Here is a 20,128-nt window from a genome sequence, read left to right on the forward strand (position 1 = left end):
TTCTTCACCAGTGAAACTTGTATGTGCTTCTACAGAAACAACGTTTCACAGATGTAAATAAAAGTCATTTTAAATAATATTTTTCAACAGCTTATTTAAAGAAAAGCAATCATGGCATCTGGGAACCTCTGCCAGGAATAAGGACCTACTTTCCCAGGAGGCAAGCTAGCTGTCCACCCCAGCTCGGGAAGACACGGGAAGCAGGCAGGCGCAGAGACAGAAGGGCAGCCTTCTCCTTTCCCCTCCACTCAGGCCCACGCCCCAAGTGCATGGCTTGTCACGAGGGCCTGCCACAGCCAGGCACAGCCAGCACGGGCTTCTGGCTACCAAGCAACAGGACAGGCATGACATCAGTTAAAAGCCCTAGTTTTCCTTCCTGTCACATACTCTCGAAAGCTCGGTCCACGGCAAGAGCAAACAGATAAACTACTGTTCTGAGCTGTGTAACTCGATTCAGTTTATCCCGAGTCCCAAAGAAGGAAAGCAGGTCGGCTTGGCCACCAACAAGCCCACAACCTGGAAATCCTTCATCTCTTGTATTATCTGTAGCCGCTCACCCAATAGGCCTTAGTGGAAAGAAGTAAAACATGGATGATTTTTAAGCGACAATCAAAATAAATGAAACAATGTCATTGTCACAGATGACCCAAACTGTCAGAAAACACCTAGAAAAATGTCAGACACTAATGAGCTAAATAATATGACTAGGAAGAAGATACGATGGGAAGATACGCCACAGAATGACAGCAGAAATACAAGAGCCAATTTACCATGGGATTTGTCAAGAATATCCTTCCAAGTAAAACCCCAGGAACGCTCAAGGATTCCAAAGAAGTCTGAAAGTTCAACCTTTTTACCATGTGGCAGAAGATCTTCATAATAAACATACATGTCATAATTAAATTAAGGAGACACAGAGATACTCACATAAGCAAAATATCAAATAAGATGAGAATAACGTATTTATTTCATATTCAACATATGTAAGCAAGCCATGGCAGGTAGGACACTGAAAAGAGAAGTCATTGCTGGCGGGAATTTTAACCAGTGCCCTAGGGATCCAGCTGAGTGTGCGTCCCTAATCCTCACCCACAGGTCCCTCAAACAGTACCAAGGGAATAACGAGCAGAATACAGAGCTGCTTTTACAGACTGCTGATGAGATGCGAAAATCATAATTTCAATTTCTGTTGATATACAGATTATCAAGAATTGACTTACAATTGAGAATAATTTGACTCATCAAATGACAACACACATAGAACATAAAGGATATTTGAAAAGAAACCATGCAAAAACAAAGAACCAACTGCAAACTGAAGAACCAAAAGGCTAACTGGTTTATATGCTGAAGAAAATGGATTTGTGAAAACAGAGCCACAAAGCAGTTCTTGGTAGTGCTGTGCTGCTCTTGGCACATTCAAGATCACCTACACACAAGTGACGAAGAACCTGGGTGACCTGGCGTATTTTTTCAAACTCAATTAAGTTTATCAGTTGTTAAAGCAACTACAGTAGGCGGCCTTAACATGTATTAAATTGTTTGACTTTCAGATTTTAAAAGCCAGGTTCCAAAAAGTTGTGTGTACATGAATCTGAAAGACTCCCCCCAAAATAAAAAAGACAAGTACTTTCCCAAATTCTATTATTCAAATATAACCACTTTGAACACTGTAGTATATATTTTTTCTTGTCATTTTCCTAAGCTCCTTTTCCCAATTTCGTTCTTTTTATTAAAATTGGGATCATGGGGCTTCCCTGGTGGCACAATGGTTGAGAGTCCACCTGCTGATGCAGGGGACACGGGTTCGTGCCCCGGTCCGGGAAGATCCCACATGCCGCGGAGCGGCTGGGCCCATAAGCCATGGCCGCTGAGCCTGCGCGTCCGGAGCCTGTGCTCCGCGGCGGGAGAGGCCACAACAGTGAGAGGCCCGTGTACCGCAAAAAAAAAAAAAAAAAAAAAAAAAGGGATCATGGTGAATATACTGCTCTACAAAGTTCATTTTCCACTTATATTATGAGCATTTTCCCTCAATTCAGCATTAAAAACATCATTTTTAATTGTGCATGGAATTTCACCTTAAAGATATAGCATGGTTTAACCAACTGCCTAATGCTAAAGACAGAGTTTTCCCATTATTTTTTACTTCTACACACAACTCTACAAATGTATACCTATATGTCGATCTTTATGCACAAGATTGCATAAATCTTGAGGAGATCCTTTAAAGCTGGGTTTTCTGGACCAAAGGGCACTACCATTTTAAAATTTCTTGATGCCTACTGCCAAACTGTCCTAAAACAGAGCCACACCGGTTCACTCCTCACCTGTCAGTGGTGTCAGAACTCCTGTCTCATATCTCGTTTGACCTGTTTTTTAATCAATTAAAACTTGATATTATCAAAAATATATTTTTTTAAAACATTAAACTGCTAGTGAAGATAATGAAATTTTTTAATGCTTCAAGATACACATAAAGTTAACAAATGGCATGAAATATTTTAAAGTTAAAAAATTATTGCAAAGGGAATATTTGTAAGTACATCAATAAGGGAAAAATAGTTAAGGAAAATGAACTATGAAACATACTGAAAGTTAGCAACTTTATTTAAATGGATTTCTTGATGTACACCTTAGTGATTCTATGCTAAGTAACTTCCCCCTAAACTGATAAATGTCAATTCTTTACCCACCTCAAATGAAGCGATACAATTAACTGCACTAATCATTAAGAGGAGAAAAGAAAACTGTAAGATGTAAAACAGCAGATAATCTAAAATTTTAGTTGATCCAGAAATGGGCCAAAGAAACTGTCACAGTTGGCATCATATTGATTGTGATTTTATTTATTTATTTATATTTTTTAAAAAGAGATTTCCCTTTTTATTTTTTAATTAATTAATCAATTTATGGCTGTGTTGGGTCTTCGTTGCTGTGCGCAGGCTTCTCACTGCAGTGGCCTCTCCTGTTGCGGAGCACAGGCTCTAGGCACGCGGGCTTCAGGAGCTGTGGCTCGAAGGTTCTAGAGCTCAGGCTCAGTAGTTGTGGTGCACGGGCTTAGTTGCTCCGTGGCATGTGGGATCCTCCTGGACCGGGGCTCGAACCCGTGTCCCCTGCATTGGCAGGTGGATTCCCAACCACTGCGCCACCAGGGAAGCCCGATTGCAATTAATTTTAAAAGAACCCTGAAAAATTCCACAAAATCATTTCAAAACAAAAACCACTCCACGAAACTAAGATCTGGCATTTGATGCTACTTCCTCTCAAAGTTCCTCGCAGCAGGAAATATCATCACGCCTTCCTGGTGTGAAAGGTCTTCTTAAAATAGAAGCCTAGATGACAACTGGTTACCTGCGGTCAAACATGAACCAAAGGCTCCATGACTCACAGGATTATTAACCCCCCATAAGTGAACCACCCTACTACAAGTACACCTGTCACAAAAAAATGCTCTAATGTTTCAGCACTTAGACCAAATACACAGGTTATAAAAGACTTCAAAATTCTGTTCTAAAGATCAGAATCTTATTTCAGAATGAAACAGAATTTTAACACCAATGCAAAATGGTGGTTACCTCTGGGCAAAAGAAGGGAACCCGAAGCCAAATGTTCAGATTTGATAAAGCTATTTTATTATTTTCAAAATTTTATTCTTTACTACTTTATAAATGTTTGTAATTTTTAATAAAGAGAGGTTGTTTCACATAAAACTTTATGGCATCTAATACACAATCACCAGCATATACTATAATGAACTCTTCTCAAAAATCAGTTGGTAATTTAGTATATGTATAAAACCAAGATCACTGGAAGCAAGGGGAAAAAAGGCGCTGGTAAGGGCTTCCATGGTGGCGCAGTGGTTGAGAGTCCGCCTGCCGATGCAGGGGACACGGGTTCGTGCCCTGGTCCAGGAAGATCCCATGTGCCGCGGAGCGGCTGGGCCCGTAAGCCATGGCCGCTGAGCCTGCGCTCCGCCAACGGGAGGGGCCACAATAGTGCAAGGCCCGTGTACCGCAAAAAAAAAAAAAAAAAGGCGCTGGTAAGAAGATCACAATGGGTCAAAGCGACAATAATCTTGTCCAATTTCCTCTCAAACTCAATAGGGATATTTGTTGGGGTCTGTGGAGATCCTCTGACAGAGGGCTCAGAAGATCAGTGACATCTTCAAAAAGTTAAATGTTGAGTTACAAAATGACCCAGCAATTTCACTCCTAGACAGATACCCAAGAGAAATGAAAACATATGTCCTCACAAACACTGAACACAAATGTTTATAATAGCCAAAAAAGGGGAAGAATCCAAATGTCCATCAACTAATGAATGAATAAACTGCAGTATATCAAGCAATGAAATATTATTCAGCCATAAAAAGGAATGAAGTACCAATACATGCTACACACAGATAAACTAGAAAACATGATGCTAAGTGAGAGAAACTGGTCACAAAAGGCCATGCATGTTGTATGAGTCCATCTATATGAAATGTCCAGAAAAGACAGATCCATAAAAAGTAAGTAGATCAAAAAAAAAAAAAAAAAAAAGTAAGTAGATCAGTGGTTGCCAGGAGCTAGGGAGAGCGGAGAACAGGCAGAGAACACTAATGGTACAGGGCTTCATTCTGAGGTGATGAAAGTGTTCTGAAAAAACAGCAGTGATCGCCGTATAACTCTGTAAAAATACTAAAAAACACTGAACTGTACCATTTAAAAGGGTGAATTCTATATTACATGAATTACATCTCAATAATGCTGTTTTTTTCCTTTCTAAACCAGTGATAACTTGCCTTAGTTTATTAAATCGACCATTCATTGATTTATTTGAACCTATGAATGACCGTCCTCTTAATATTAAGCTCTGTGTGTATGATCCACGGCAATCACCATTTGATTAAAATGTGCTCCCAAGTAGTGAACACTTCCAATGAAACTGCTAGACCGTAGGAGAAATCAAGCCCTCAAAAAGATGCCTCTGATTTTAGGATCTGGAAAAAGAAGCAGCATTACTAAGGACTTTGGAATGAGAGAAGTTACCGAGTTTCAGGAAACCTCTGTGGTTACACTGGGTTTCCAGCTTCCCACACCTACCTATAACTCTATTTGGAGGTGGCACCCGTCCCCCACCAGCACAACCAAAGGTGCTTCCCTCTGGTCCTGGCCATACACTTCTTTTTCTCCTCCCCACATATCCTTCTGTGGCCTACTCCCGCAGCCCCCCAGTTTGAGGCCTGTCAGGGAGGGCTCACACACACACACAGCCCACCGCCTTCTCCTCCACTCTCCCACTACCTGGTTTCCACAGCCCAGGCACCTTCCACCATCCAGGCCATTGTCAAAACCATCAAGAGAAAAGATCCCAGAATAAAGCCTGGGGAGGGAAGGTTTGCCAACACTGGCCTCCCGTACCCTTTGCCCTCCTCCTGCCGATTGGCTCACTTCAGTGCTGTTCATAATTTCTGGACTTTTCAAAGTTTTAAAATTATGCTTCAGTAGTTGTGAACATCTCTGAACCAGGTGGCTTCCACAGTACTCTTTAGTGCAGCATCCTGAATTCCACCCCTGCGCTGGCAGGCCAAACGCAACGCAGGAAAACTAAGAGAGGAAGACTCGGAAGAGATGAAATTTCCAGTAGCCTATGTGCAGGGGAGAGCAGTAAAAGGCCACAACCGTAACTTCAGGCATTAATTATCTGCCATCGTATGTACACCCTACAGAATCCTACTCACCCTTATTCACAGTCCAAAACGGACAAAGGGTGACTCACAAACCAGGTCTGTTCGCAGTTCTCATCAGTAAAACAGGGTCCCTGAAAAGGTCAGACACCTGTGGGGACCCCTGCCTTCTCCACATGACTCGTCTATATGAATGTCACTTGGCCCTGGACTGTGACAGGATGCCTGCCTGCAGAGGTTTCTAACCCATGGGAGCACTGACTGGACCTCAGGGGAGATATGCCACTTGACTTTATTACTTACCTAAAATACAGGACTCGTCAACACGCTCAAGGTCATTTGAAGTCCTTGCCAGACATCATACTCTCAGGATACTTTTGCACATACCTTGCAAGCAATAGGTACTATTGTAGAGAACTGCTTATCATAAAAAATCTGGGCAAAAATAGAGACAGGTGTATGTTATCTCTGCCTAAACTGAAGTGCACACCTGAGTGACTAGCTGAAATAACCATCATACTGTGTTAGAACTAGACAGGAGTCACCACTTATTAACACTTTAACTCCTGGCAAGCTACTCAGCCTCTCTGAGCCCCTGGGGTTAAGATTCCTCTCCCTTGGGGCTTCCCTGGTGGTGCAGTGGTTGGGAATCTGCCTGCCAATGCAGGGGACATGGGTTCAAGCCCTGGTCTGGGAAGATCCCACATGCCGCGGAGCAACTAGGCCCGTGAGCCACAACTACTGAGCCTGCGCATCTGGAGCCTGTGCCATGCAACAAGAGAGGCCACGACAGTGAAAGGCCCACGCACCACGATGAAGAGTGGCCCCCGCTCGCCGCCAACTAGAGAAAACCCTCGCACAGAAACGAAGACCCAACACAGCCAAAAATAAATAAATAAATAAAAATAAATTAAAGTAACTTTCATCTTAAAAAAAAAAAAATTCCTCTCCCTGAGGCTCACTGCCCGGATTAACGTAGTACCTGGCAAGAGTGAGCACTTAATGAATGGAATCTTTTATTACCATGATTAACTTAACAAAGCAGAAGTTTTGGCATTCAAACTGTCCTGAAAAGATCAAAATGTTATTTCAATTAAAATATAACACTATATGGCTATTCAAAAGAATAAGGTAGCTCAATAAATACCAATACAAAACAGTCTCCAAGACACAGTGCTGCTTTTAGTGCAAAAAAAGTGATCTACTGTTAAGTATTAAAGAGGGAGGGGAAGCTACACATTCTCAGCCCCTCGCACAGGGCCTAGCACATTGCAGCTCTCAGTGTTTGCTGAAGAAACGAATACACCCACATATACTAATGTATGCATGACATCTCTCTGGAAGTGCTTGCTTCTAGGGAGAGGCGCCGGGGTCAGAGGTGGGAGAAAGACACCCTTTCGTGATGTTTGAATCTTAAAGCCAGTACACTGATTATCTACTCAAAGATTTTTTTTCTTTAACAAAATGAGCGAAAATAACCCTTGTTTTTTTCCAACTGTCCTCTGTAATCCCTTCACAAATAAAAGGAATGAATGCTCAAGGAGGGAGCTATCCCACTCAACTGATTTCCTGGTTAATCATCAGGTCGGTATGAAGTACCATCCTAACCACAAGATAATTAGAGGCTAACAAATAAAACACTCTTGCGGAAAATCTAAAACCTCTTTGTACCTCCCTCCATTCCTGCCTTAAATATAGGGCGGCAAATGTGATGTACCTGTTCATGTTTCGAGCCCCTCACTGGCCTGGGGCCCTTATTCTGAACATGAAATATCACTACAGAGTGCTAGGGAGGTTAAGACACACACAAAGGAACTCAGATGTGAATGGCTTCCAAGGCAGGCCAGGGAACGTTCTTAATGCTTAGAGTAATATTGCTTTTTCTTATTTTCACACTTTCTCTTTAAAAAAATTAAGGAAAATGTTTAGTAACTTGGGCTCCAGTTAATTGAAACTTTCCTGCTAATTTCTTTACTCTAGTCACATAACAGATAATACCCTGTGTACGTTTCAGGATTTTTAGGCCCAGGCCTCATTTTCAGCCCTGAACTGCCTGACTGAGCCCTTTAAGAAGCCAAAATGTTTTTCACTGATATCAATCTATAATAGTAATGAGCAATTTGTTTCTTGGTGACTTTTCCAACCTTCAACTTTAGAGGCAGTTCTAGGTTTAGGCAAGTTGATTCTCTCCTCCCCCAACTCATCTTTTTCTACGTTAGCCCCACTGTTCCAGAACCTGAAGCGTAATCCTTTCCAACAGAAGTCGACTGTGTTAGACAGTGAAGCATCTTGGGGAAATTTACATGTTACCTAAACACAGGACAAACCCCAAAACCCTGGTAAGGCAGAAAATCAATCAAGATCCTCTTAACTTGCTAACAGGTCACTACAATTCAAACAGGTTACTCTCACATTTGGGATAAAGTACAGTTAATTCCCAGACTTAAGAGCAGTGGAGATTTTCAAGGAGGGAGAAGAAAATGAACATTTCCCCACCACGAGGCAAATGAGGAAACACTCCTGACTTAAAGGTCTATCAGCCCTGACTTAAAGGTCTATCAGCTCACCATTTATGGCACAACTGTACTTTACCCAGGAGGTCAGAGGTGGCAAGAGGGCTCCCCACTCAAATACAGAGAGGACTCAACCGTAACGCAGGGAAGCAAAGGAAGGTGGCTGGGCCACACAACTGTAAAAACTATCCTTCCAGCTCCCCACCTTCTAAGGCTCAGTCCTCAGGGTGGGACCACGGCACGGCCCTTCCCTCATCACTCCCTCTCCAGCCACGAAGCCGCAGGGCAAGATGGCATTTTGGTTCCTGGCCACTTCACAAATCCTCCCAGACTGTTCATCCACCTTGTGAAAAACACCAAATGCTACTGGCAGGTGTTGGCTATAAAAACTATCATTCAAGTTTGCTTGCTCTGAAAAGTTCTCATAGATTGAAAATATACTCCATGTGTAGAAAGGTGGTCAAATCCAAGTCAACGATAAGGCCGAACAGTCCAGTAGATGTGGTCCATTCGTGCTGTGCTGTGTGTCACTTTAACACGGCAGCAGGAAGCTGGTCTACACGGGGCAGGTCCTGGGCACTTGGGAATGTCACACCCTGTGCTTCAAGTACTCAGTGTGTGACAGGAAGTAGTTGGTAATTTTAACTACAAGTGATAAAGTGAATGCAGGGGGGAGAGCCTCTGCACTATTGTGTGCACTCTCTTTGCCCCACAGAAACAATTTTTTAAGTTTTGGAGTAAAATCACTTCACTAGATAGTGGTCTACTGTATAACATAGTTTTTATTTTAGCAACATGTATTTAATACAAGTGGCTTTACAAATGGCTTGTATCCTTTATTTGTAGACTTATCAGGTCTTAACGAGGTGATTTCTGTTTTATTCTACAGCATTCTACATGGGGAAAATGCATGCTGTAGTGATACAAGAAGTTGGTGAAGTGCCCAAGGTCTTGAAATATGCCATTCCTCACGTCAAACATCTAGATTACTTCTTGCCCAATATTTAAGTTGAGGTGCAGCACACATAACATACAAGCTGCCCCCTTAGACACTGGTAAGTGTACAGTTCAGTGGCATGAAGTACATTCACATTCCTGTGCAACCATCACCATCTTCTACCTCCAGGACTGCTCATCCCATAAAGCTGACACTCCGTGCCCTTTAAACACTAACTCCCCGTTCCCCATCCTCCAGCCCCGGGCACCCAGCAGGATACCGTGTCCCTATGAATCTGACTTCTCTAGGGACCTCACAGCAGTAACATCATACAATATTTGTCTTTTTTGACTGGCTTATTTCACTTAGCAGAAAGTCCTCCAGGTTCAGCCATGTTGTAACATGTCAGAATCTCCTTTTTATCAAAGCTGAATAACATCTGATTGCAGGTATATGCCACACTCTGCTCGTCCATTCATCCATCAAAAACATCTATGTATTTTTAACCATTTGGAAAAGGAGTCCATCTAGGTGAGTCAGCTCAGACAACGAGAAACCTGAGACACTGCCTGCTCCAGAGAAGCCTTTAACACAAAGGTTTTCACCTGCTAAACCGAGATGGGAAATTTCTCGTCTGCACCTAACCAACTGTACTTTGCTGAAAACCAAAAAAGCCACTGAAACCTCTGCAAACTGTCCACAAGTAACATGGCGCAAAGCCCAGCACACACAGGACTTAGTCTCCCTAAGGTTCAGGGCCTGCAAGGAAAATAGAAGACAGCGTAATATCAAAATAGCTACTGAATTTAGAGCACAAACAAGAAAAAAGGAGACCTTTGCAAAATTTCTTCTAACCATCTAAAATTCAACTTGAAACGACCACAGCTCAGGGGGAAAAAAGCACTTCAGTAAAATGACAGCATAATACACAGTAATCAGGAACAGGTGTCAACTCCCAGCTCTCTCAACACCAAGTCTACAGGCACAGTTACGAGAACAGGCTTTGTCCCAGGTGGGCTGCTGGCTCTGCAGACAGCTGCATGGTCTTGGGCAAATTACTCTGTAAGATGGTATAAGAGTATCTAGTAGGGGTCTGTGAAGATTACAGGAGATAATGTCAGTTGTTTATTATCAATCTTTAAGAGTGTGTGGGGGCTTCCCTGGTGGCGCAGTGGTTGAGAGTCCGCCTGCCAACGCAGGGGACGCGGGTTTGTGCCCCGGTCCGGGAAGATCCCACATGCTGCGGAGTGGCTGGGCCCGTGAGCCATGGCCGCTGAGCCTGCACATCCAGAGCCTGTGCTCCGCAACGGGAGAGGCCACAGCAGTGAGAGGCCCGTGTACAGCAAAAAAAAAAAAAAAAAGAGTGTGTGGGACAGCTTCCCTGGTGGCACAGTGGTTAAGAATCCGCCTGCCAATGCAGGGGGCACGGGTTCGAGCCCTGGTCCCGGAAGATCCCACATGCCACGGAGCAACTAAGCCCGTGAGCCACAACTACTGAGCCCGTGTGCCACAACTACTGAAGCCCGCATGCTGCAACTGCTGAAGCCCATGCGCCTAGAGCCCATGCTCTGCAACAAGAGAAGCCACCGCAATGAGAAGCCCAAGAACCACAATGAAGAATAGCCCCCGCTCGCCGCAACTAGAGAGAGCCTGGGCACAGCAACAAAGACCCAACACAGCCAAAAATCAGTAAAATAAATAAATTTATTTAAAAAAAAAAGAGTGTGCAGGGCAGAGAAAAGCTCGGTCTTCAGTCCTCTGCTCCAGGCTACTCAACCTCAGCACTGTCCACATTCAGGGCACGGAGAGGAAGTGCTGTCCTGAGCACTGTAGGATGTCGAGCAGTATCCCTGCCCTCTACCCACTAGATGCCAGTAATACCACCACCACCACCACCACGAAATCGTGACAATCAAAAATGTGTCCGGGGGCTTCCCTGGTGGCGCAGTGGTTGAGAGTCCGCCTGCCGATGCAGGGGACGCGGGTTCGTGCCCCGGTCCGGGAGGATCCCATGTGCCGTGGAGCGGCTGGGCCCGTGAGCCATGGCTGCTGAGCCTGCGCGTCTGGAGCCTGTGCTCTGCAACGGGAGAGGGCACAACAGTGAGAGGCCCGCGTACCGCAAAAAAAAAAAATGGGCGGACGATCCAAGCAACCACCTGAGCAAGGAAGATACACAGATGGCAAGTAAGCATAGGAAAAGATGCTCAACAGCATTTGCCATTAGAGAATCACAAATTAAAACAAGATACTACTACACACCTACTAGAATGGCCAAAACCCAGAATACTGACAACACCAAATGCTGGAGGATGTGGAACAACAGGAACTCATTCATTGCTGGTGGCGATGCAAAATGGTGCAGCCCCTTTGGAAGATGGTTTGGCAGTTTCTTACCAAACTAAACACACTCTTACCATATAATCCAGCACCTGGGCGTGTTGGTATTTACCCAAATGAACTGAATACATGTCCAGAGAAAAACCTGCACACAGATGTTCATAACAGCTGTATTCCTGTCAAAACTTGGAAGCAATCAAGACATCCTTCAGGGACTTCTCTGGTGGTCCAGTGGTTAAGATTTCACCTTCCAGGGCTTCCCTGGTGGCACAGTGGTTGAGAGTCTGCCTGCCGATGCTGGGGACACGGGTTCGTGCCCCGGTCTGGGAAGATCCCACATACCGCGGAGCGGCTGAGCCTGCGCGTCCGGAGCCTGTGCTCCGCAACAGTGAGAGGCCCGCGTACCGCGAAAAAAAAAAAAAAAAGATTTCACCTTCCAATGGAGGGGGTACATGTTTGATCCCTTGTCGGGGAGCTAAGATGCCACATGCCTTGAGGCCAAAAAACCAAAACATAGAACAGAAGCAATATTGTAACAAATTCAGTAAAGACTTAAAAAAAAAAAGATATCCTTCAGCAGGCAAATGGATAAACCGTGGTACACCCATACAATGGAATATGATTCAGCACTAAAACAAAATATACTATCAAGCCATGAAAAGACACGGAGCAAACTTAAATGCATATTATTAAATGAAAGAAGACAATCTGAAAAGGCTATACTGTATGATTCCAACCATATGACATTCTAGAAAAGGCAAAACTATGGAGACACTAAAAAGATCAGGGTTTGAGGGGAGGGAGGGATAAATCGACAGAGGACAGAGGACTTTTTGGGCCACAAGGCTATTCTGTAGGATCCTACAATGGTGGATATAGTACACATCATTATACATTTGTCCAAACCTGTTCAAGGTACACCGCCAAGAGTGAACCCTAATGTAAACTGTGGACTTTGGGTGATAATGATGTGTCAGTGTAGGTTCGTGGACTGTGACAAATGTACCACTGCAGGAGAAGAATGAGGTCAACAGTGAGAGGCTGTGGGGGGAGGGGGGTATAATGGGAACTCTGTACTTTCTGCCCAATTTGGTTGTGAATCTAAAACTGCTCTAAAAAAAGTTAAGTTTATTAATTTTTTTTAAAAAAGAAGGCCCCTTGAGGGACCAAATTTTCAGTGTGTAGTAAAAACAAAGTGTAAATGAAACTTTATCTTGAAAAATGAAACAGTATTATTTATGTCTTTACATGTAACATAATTTAGATTATCAAAGTAACTATGTACATATAAAGGAAATCAAGTAGGGAGTTTTGGCATAATTTTTCCAAAACCCTTTAAGATAGCACCATAAAGCACAATTCACTCCTTCTTTGACTTTTACTGTATACTTTTGCAAACACAGCTGAGGACTTTGCCAGTCTTTTCAAGGCCCTCTCTGTCTTTTGATACTTAAATGATCTGATTTTGAAGGGCCCATGGTACCATCTATCCTATCATTTCTCAACTCGTAGTGGGTCTGTGGGGAGATGTGTGTAAAACTTTAATAGTCCACAAACATTTCTTTCATCAAACTTCATGATATCTTGCATCTTTTGCAAGATTTACAATTTCATTTCACAACTCACTGTGACTGTTCTATCCACCAGCAATGAGCGTGATAATAACAAACACTGATTTGACGGGCAGAGACAGAAGCTAGTGTTCAGCTGTGATGTCCGGGCATGGACAAAATTTCCAAGTGGTCAGTACATTAATGACAATTTTCATGTTACGGTAATTTTTATCTTTCCCTATACCACTCATAGCTGGAGGGACTCAGGCAACCAGTAGTCTGATTACAAAGAGCCCTATCATCACATTAGGAGGACAGCAAAGAAGCCAATTTAAGCTAAAATCCAGGTGCTAAAGTCAGGCACTCTTCTACTACTGGAGATACAAAGATGAACACGACATGCCCTCTAGGAATTCAATCTAACAGACTTGAACGAATGAACACACACAATGTGGTAAGTGCTGTGACATAAAGGTGTGTATGCGTGAAGTGCTACGGAAGAAACCTAAACGAGGAAGAAACTAATTCTCTCTGGCTCTCTAAGTTAGGCCTCGAAGGAGGTATTTTAAAAGCAGACACCAGGGGGTTTCCCTGGTGGCGCAGTGGTTAAGAATCCGCCTGCTGGTGTAAGGGACACAGGTTGGAGCCCTGGTCCAGGAAGATCCCACATGCCGCGGAGCAACTAAGCCCGCGCGCCTAGAGCCGGTGCTCCGCAGCAAGAGAAGCCACCGCAATGAGAAGCCCACACACCGCAACAAAGAGTAGCCCCTGGTCACCGCAACTAAAAGAAAGCCCATGTGCAGCAACAAGGACCCAACGCAGCCAAAAATTAAATAAATAAATAAATTTATTTAAAAAAAAAAAAAAAAAGGCAGACACCAGGCTGCCAGGCAGAGTGTAGGAGCAAAGAAAGGTCTGGAGACTGAAAACACAAAGCTCATTCAAGAAGTGCAAGAACAAGTGTAACTAGCTCACTGTTAGTTGCTGCTGGTTAGGGGAAAGGAATGATTTTAAAACAGCAACAAAAAAAGAACCACCCTGGAAAATTAAGGCTGGGCCCCAAGTATAAGCCATGCAAACAAGTTTGGATTTTATTCTCCAGCTACAGGACGCCACAGTAAACTTTTAAACAAAGGAGTCAGGATATTTGAGAAATCCCTGGCAATGGGATATAGAATGGAGGGGAGGTGGCCACCCAAAGCACACGGATATCCACAGGTGCCTCCTGTTACAGGGTCTAAGCAAGGACAGCGGGCCTGGGGCAGACCGGAGGTGTGGGCACAAGAGCAGTTCACTAGGGTTTAGTTGCCACCGAGTGCTGAGGAGGGCTTTCTGAGCCAATGCAAAGGGTGAGAAATAACCCTGAGGCACCAGCCAGCTGCTGTTAATAACTCAAAGAAAAGAAGCAGGAGAAACATATTCCAGGGTGGGGAGGGGCAGAAGGGTCAAGCGTGGGACGGACGGGATGGGCTGCGCTGAGGCGGGCACCCAGCAAAGAGCCGGGGCTGGAGAGACGGATCAGGAACACGTGACAGCCAGAACCTGTACATGGACTGGCTATGGAGGGCCACTGAATTTCAACCAAGTGTATATCTTTCCCCACTTGAACTACCTCTTTTGCCTTTTTTTTAAAGCTAGGCATCACCCACTTTCCCATATCCTAAATCACCTCTTTTCTCCTTGTTAAACTCATTCCATAACTACATTTTATTCCAGAAAACAGGACTGAGGCAGTGTATCACACCATACAACATTATTTTAAAAGGTCCACCAAACCAAAAGGAAAGCTGTGTCTTCCAAGACCACTGATTCCTGGAGAAAACAAACAAAACATCCTTGATGAAATAAAAATTCATATTTTAAGGCAAGACAAGAAAAATTTAAACATAAAATGTTTCTCTGCCCATTTGGCCTCCTCCCTCCCCTCTGGCAGGCATCGCCCATCTGCATTACGTGTTAAGCAGACCTCCCCAAGGACAGAAATACCTGCTCAACCATAAAGACCAAGTTGTCTTCTTCCGGAGCCAACCATGTAACTCCTTTCCCAATCCTGTTAGGGGTCACAGTGACCCACCACTCACTCACCTTGCACTTGAAGACATCTTTGGTGAACTTCACATACAATGCCAGTATATTATTTCCCTTAAAGACAGCAGCTGGCCCAGAACAGACTGGTCAGACGACCTGGGGTGATACTGGGCCAAACCTAATGGAAGTTCTTAGCTTAAATACTTACTTACGATCTTATTAATGTCACTAGCTATATTACCAGTATTCTGCCTATTTTACAAGATTACTGTTTCTTGCATTACCAAGGGTGTCACTAAGCCTCCAATAAAATTAATGATGATTAGCCAACTTGAAATGATTGACCAAACTTATAGTTCTATAAGACCAACGATTATAATAGTATAGCTCTAGATATGGGAAGAAGCAACAAGAAGGAACCTTTGGGGTTTCCCTGGTGGCGCAGCGGTTAAGAAGCCACCCGCCAATGCAGGGGACACAGGTTTGAGCCCTGGTCCAGGAAGATCCCACATGCCGCGGAGCAAGTAAGCCCAGGCGCCACAACTACTGAGCCTGCGCTCTAGAGCCCGCGAGCCACAACTACCGAGTCCGTGTGCCACAACTACTGAAGCCTGCGTGCCTAGAGCCCGTGCTCTGCAATAAGAGAAGCCACAGCAACGAGAAGCCCGCGAACCGCAATGAAGAGTAGCCCCTGCTCGTCACAACTAGAGAAAGCCTGTGCGCAGCAACGAAGACCCAATGCAGCCAAAAATAAATAATTAAAAAAAATTTTTTTTTAAAAAAAGAAGGAAACTTTTCCTGGAGCATAACAGACTACTAAGATAGGTGGTCCAGAGGCTTTTCGCTACTGTTAACAGGGCCTAGTCCACTAACAGCACACTGAGTGGCCTATCAACAAAATCCTCCCCTGACCTGGGAATGAGCATTCTTAACGCAGTGGGACAGACTGGTCACGAAATGCCTCCCAAACCTTGGCTGAAATTACAACCAAAAGGGCAGGGACTGCAGAATAAAGAATCCTGCCCACTATCCAGTTCAACAAGAATCCAATCATTAGCCACTGTAGTCGCTGACTTACAGTATACACCCTGAAAGGAATTCAGGGCAAAGATCAGGATGAAGTGCTCTGTGCCCTCAGAAAAATGACAGGACTGACCCTCAGAGAGCGATTATAGTCTCTGCAGACGTTTTTGCACCTCCCCACACTTAGAAAGGCACTAAGAGCATTAACTAAGAAGTCATTCCTCATGACTAGCAGCCACCTTCTGCTGAGATGTGAGCGCGACTGCACGCACCCCCTGTGCAACAATCACATATATTCGGGCCCCCCCGTTACCTCTTCAGAGCAGTTCTCAGAGCTCTCTGAGAGGCTGTCTCCGGGCTATAATCCTCAGTCTGACGTGAACAAAATTTTCCATTTCCTTCTTAGATTGGCTACCGATTAGTTTTTTCATCGGCATCCTCAAAGCTTTTAGAATGTCAGGTTTGAGCAAAAACACAAAGGTTTATCTAATGAGTGACACTCCCCAGAAAAGCACCTCAAAAACATCTTACAGCTGGATCCAGGGAATCCGAAACGTTTTCATAGGCAACAGGCAAGAGCACTGGAGTAGGAGGTGGGTTCAAGAGACCTGGCAGCTCACTGTGATGTCAGCACAGAGCCACTGACCTCAGGCAAGTCACTGCCCCTCTACGTTTTCCACTTTACAGCTGGACGACCTGAAGATCACATGGCCTCGGATGATCTTCTCACTGAGAATTTTCAGGCCTAACTAAGTGTGATAGTTTGGGAGACAGTTTCATTTCAGGAAAAAAAAAAAGGTTTCATTAAGCAATTCTTTGGTTTTCTTTTCTCTTTCTACCTTTATGATTCTCACTGCTCCTAGGCATATCTGTAAGAGAGGCCACAGGCACAAAAAGAAAGTGAAGCTCAGTTAACTTTGCTGCATTTGCGGCTCTGGCGAAGCACTGGGCAGAGAAAAGGAATCAAATGACTACAACTGGATTTGGGGCTTAACGGTGGCAGCCAGCCAGCCAGCCAGTTTCTAGATACTGCGCTCAACCTGGTCAACCAGTTACAAGAAAATTAGCAGAAAAAGAAAACATTTTTTTTTTTTTTTGCGGTACGCGGGCCTCTCACTGTTGTGGCCTCTCCCGTTGCGGAGCACAGGCTCCGGACGCGCAGGCTCAGCGGCCATGGCTCACGGGCCCAGCCGCTCCGCGGCATGTGGGATCTTCCCGGACCGGGGCACGAACCCGCGTCCCCTGCATCGGCAGGCGGACTCTCAACCACCCCGCCACCAAGGAAGCCCAAGAAAACACATTTTTAAAGGTCTCAATAGAAGTAAGCCCACTAAATGTTAAGTGATCATCTCAGGGGAGCAGGATGGACAAAAACCAAGTTTATCTTTTGCTGTTAAGTCTGAATACATACACGCTTACTTTTTTTGTAATTTAAACTTATGATTAGTTTTTTTTAAGCTTAAAAGAGGGGGGGAAATTCTTTCTACCTCACTCTTAGTTATTTTTTGAGCCACACATCCTAACTTTGGCTGGTCACACACCTTCATGTCTGAGCGGTTAGCGGGGAACTAACAAACGTCACCCCTTCACGGGTAAAAAATGTCTCTTTCAGTGGGCAAAACCTAATCATGGACTTGAAAACTAAAAGTAAGTCACCAAGTGATTTTTTTAAGCCAGCCAAAACATCCCTCCTTCATTCAAGGCCCTAAACCCAAAGGGACTTGCTAGACACAGTTTAAGCTTCTGGACAAAATGTACTTTGGGATTGAACAGTACCGTTCTCCTTAGAAGAGACCTATTTTGCCACGAAAACGGCATGTTTTCAACAGCCTGCCTTCTGGAGGGTCTTCGGGGGCCCGTTTCACGGGATTTGGCCTGGATTTCACAAAGGCTCCTGAAAGGTGGCTTCGCGGGTCGCAGAGCCCCCCGGCCCCGCCCCCGACCTCAGACTCCGCCCCCGGCCAGCGTCACCCGACCGCGTCCGCGAAGCCCTCCCTCCCTCACGCCCGCCCCGGCGCGCCGCCGACACCGACCTGATGACACTGATGTGGAACTGGTCCTCGCGAAGGCCCCGCCAGGCGCCGGACAGGAACTCCTTGCACCACAGATAGGCCCTGCGCCGCGTCCTGGGCTCGGGCTGATCGTCGGCCGGCGGCGGCGGGGGCAGCGGCAGCGGCGGCGGCGGCGGCGGCGGGGGCAGCGCGAGCTGCGGCTGCCGCCCGCCCAGCTGCTTGGGTTCGAGGTCACTGGCGGCGTCGCGCTGCTGCCCCACGCCGGGCGCCGGGGTCGCGCTGCCGCTGCCGCAGCTCAGCAACAGCCCGAGCGGCGAGGGCTCCGCCTCGCTCCCGTTGCAGAACTTGGTCTTCATGCCGGGCAGGCGGCCGAGGAGGCGCGGTCGGCCGCAACACGAGAGCGCGAGGCTCAGGATCCGGCTAGACGCCCCTCTCACGGAGACCGGGCGCGGAGGCCGCTCGCCCGCTCGCTGACTGGCAGGCCGGGGGCGGCGGCGGTTGGGGGGCCGGCGGGCGGTCGCGGGGCGGCGGCGGCGGCGGCGGCGGCGGCGGCGTGGAGGCGGCAAGCGGCGGGCGACGGCGGCGCTCGGCTGATTCTGCTGGCCCTGGCGCTCGCTCCTGTACTGCCGCCGCACGAGGAGCGCCGTCCGCGTCACAGCCCGCCCTCGCGCTCGCCGCTGATTGGCCGCCGTCCGTCGGCCTGGCGCATCACAACTGCCTCCCCCCTCGCCCCGCCGCCTCCCCATTGGCTGCGGCAGCACACGGCCTCCCCCCGCCGTCTCGTTTCCTGCGGCCTCGGGAGGCGGGGCCTCGAGGGGGCGGAGCGTCGAGCCGGTGCGGGGGTCGCGAGGATGGAGAAAGCTAGCGAGGTGGGGGCGGGTGGGCTCCCCGAGTGGGGGCGGGGGCTACGCGGCCCTTGAACCTCGGGGGAGCCAGAACTTGGCTTTGGTGGCTGAAACTTTGTTTGACCCCTCGAATCCTGCAGGACATCAGAGGCCGGGGCCAGGCAGCGGGCAGTTAGGAAGCCGGTCCCTGGAGGCTGGCTTCTCTTTCCGCATGACCTTGAGGCGAGGCACCTCCTTCTGCAGCTCCGTGCCTGTGTTTTTATAACACTTCCCAGCGCCGGCTCAGCTCCCTGCGAGGCGCGGCCACGCCCCGTCCAAGCTGGAGCCTGAGAAATTATTGTCCACGGGTCACAAACCGAGGCCCGAAAGGGGGAAGAAGCGACTGGCTCAAGGCCGCAGAGCTGGCCGCGGAGCCCTCTGAAGCCTCCTGCAGCCTCAGTTTCCCTGTCCGTGGTGCTGAGGATGCCAGGGCCTAGAGGGTCGGGGCGGGCGGAGCGGCATCCCCGCAGCCGCCCTGAGTACTGGCCAAAGGTGAGTGCCTCGGGGCTGCTGGCTTTGTGGGTGCCGCCCCGCCCGCCCCCACGCTGGAGGCAGCCCCGTGACTGTGACTAACGCACCTTTGCCCGCGGAGGGGAGGCAAGGGCCCCTGCTCGCATTTACCACATTTACTGCCCCATGTCCCTCACTCCTCTCACCCCGCCGCCCCAATCCTTTCCGAAAGCATTTGGAGTATAGATAAATTTTTAAATTACAGATCCTGTTTTTACCGGGCATGAGTTGGGACAAGAGAGTTCCCTGGCTGCTTAGGAAGTTCAGCGCCTGGCATGCAGGAAATGGCTTCTACGTGGGGATTTCACAGTCTTCGGGAAGAAAACATCTCTCTTTAGCAGTGTGCACTTGGCTGAACTTGCTCCAAGAAAAATGCGCTCATTGAACAAAAGGATTATGATGAAAGGGGGCTTTTGTCACGGCAGCTGTGGAGGTGGGCCTGGACATTGAACTGGAGGGAGCTGGGAGCCATCCAGCATGGAGGAGGGGGCAGAGTAGGAGTCCCATTGGATGTTGGAAAAGCTGAGAAATCAAGGTCTCCAGTCAGGCCATTTAGATAAGGGAGACAAGGACTTTGTCTAAAAATACCAGCCCTCAAATGGTGGGGCTGTGTCTACGGTCTGCCCAGGTGACGGGCCTTTATCCCACTGTCCCATGACAGCA

General features: G+C 46.8%; 1 protein-coding gene across 4 annotated transcripts in view; it reads right to left on the reverse strand.

Moving 5' to 3' along the window:
- The window catches only part of CHKA (choline kinase alpha), a 59,804-nt gene extending 41,377 nt beyond the window's left edge, over window positions 1-18,427 (reverse strand). For all 4 annotated transcript variants that reach the window (XM_065881847.1, XM_065881848.1, XM_065881846.1 and 1 more), the window contains exon 1: window positions 18,093-18,427. In XM_065881847.1, the coding sequence (XP_065737919.1) occupies window positions 18,093-18,427 (335 nt within the window). The remainder of the gene's footprint in view (window positions 1-18,092) is intronic.
- Window positions 18,428-20,128: the final 1,701 nt, after the last annotated feature.

This window comes from Phocoena phocoena, chromosome 8 (assembly GCF_963924675.1).
Source record: "Phocoena phocoena chromosome 8, mPhoPho1.1, whole genome shotgun sequence".
Lineage (NCBI taxonomy): Eukaryota > Metazoa > Chordata > Mammalia > Artiodactyla > Phocoenidae > Phocoena > Phocoena phocoena.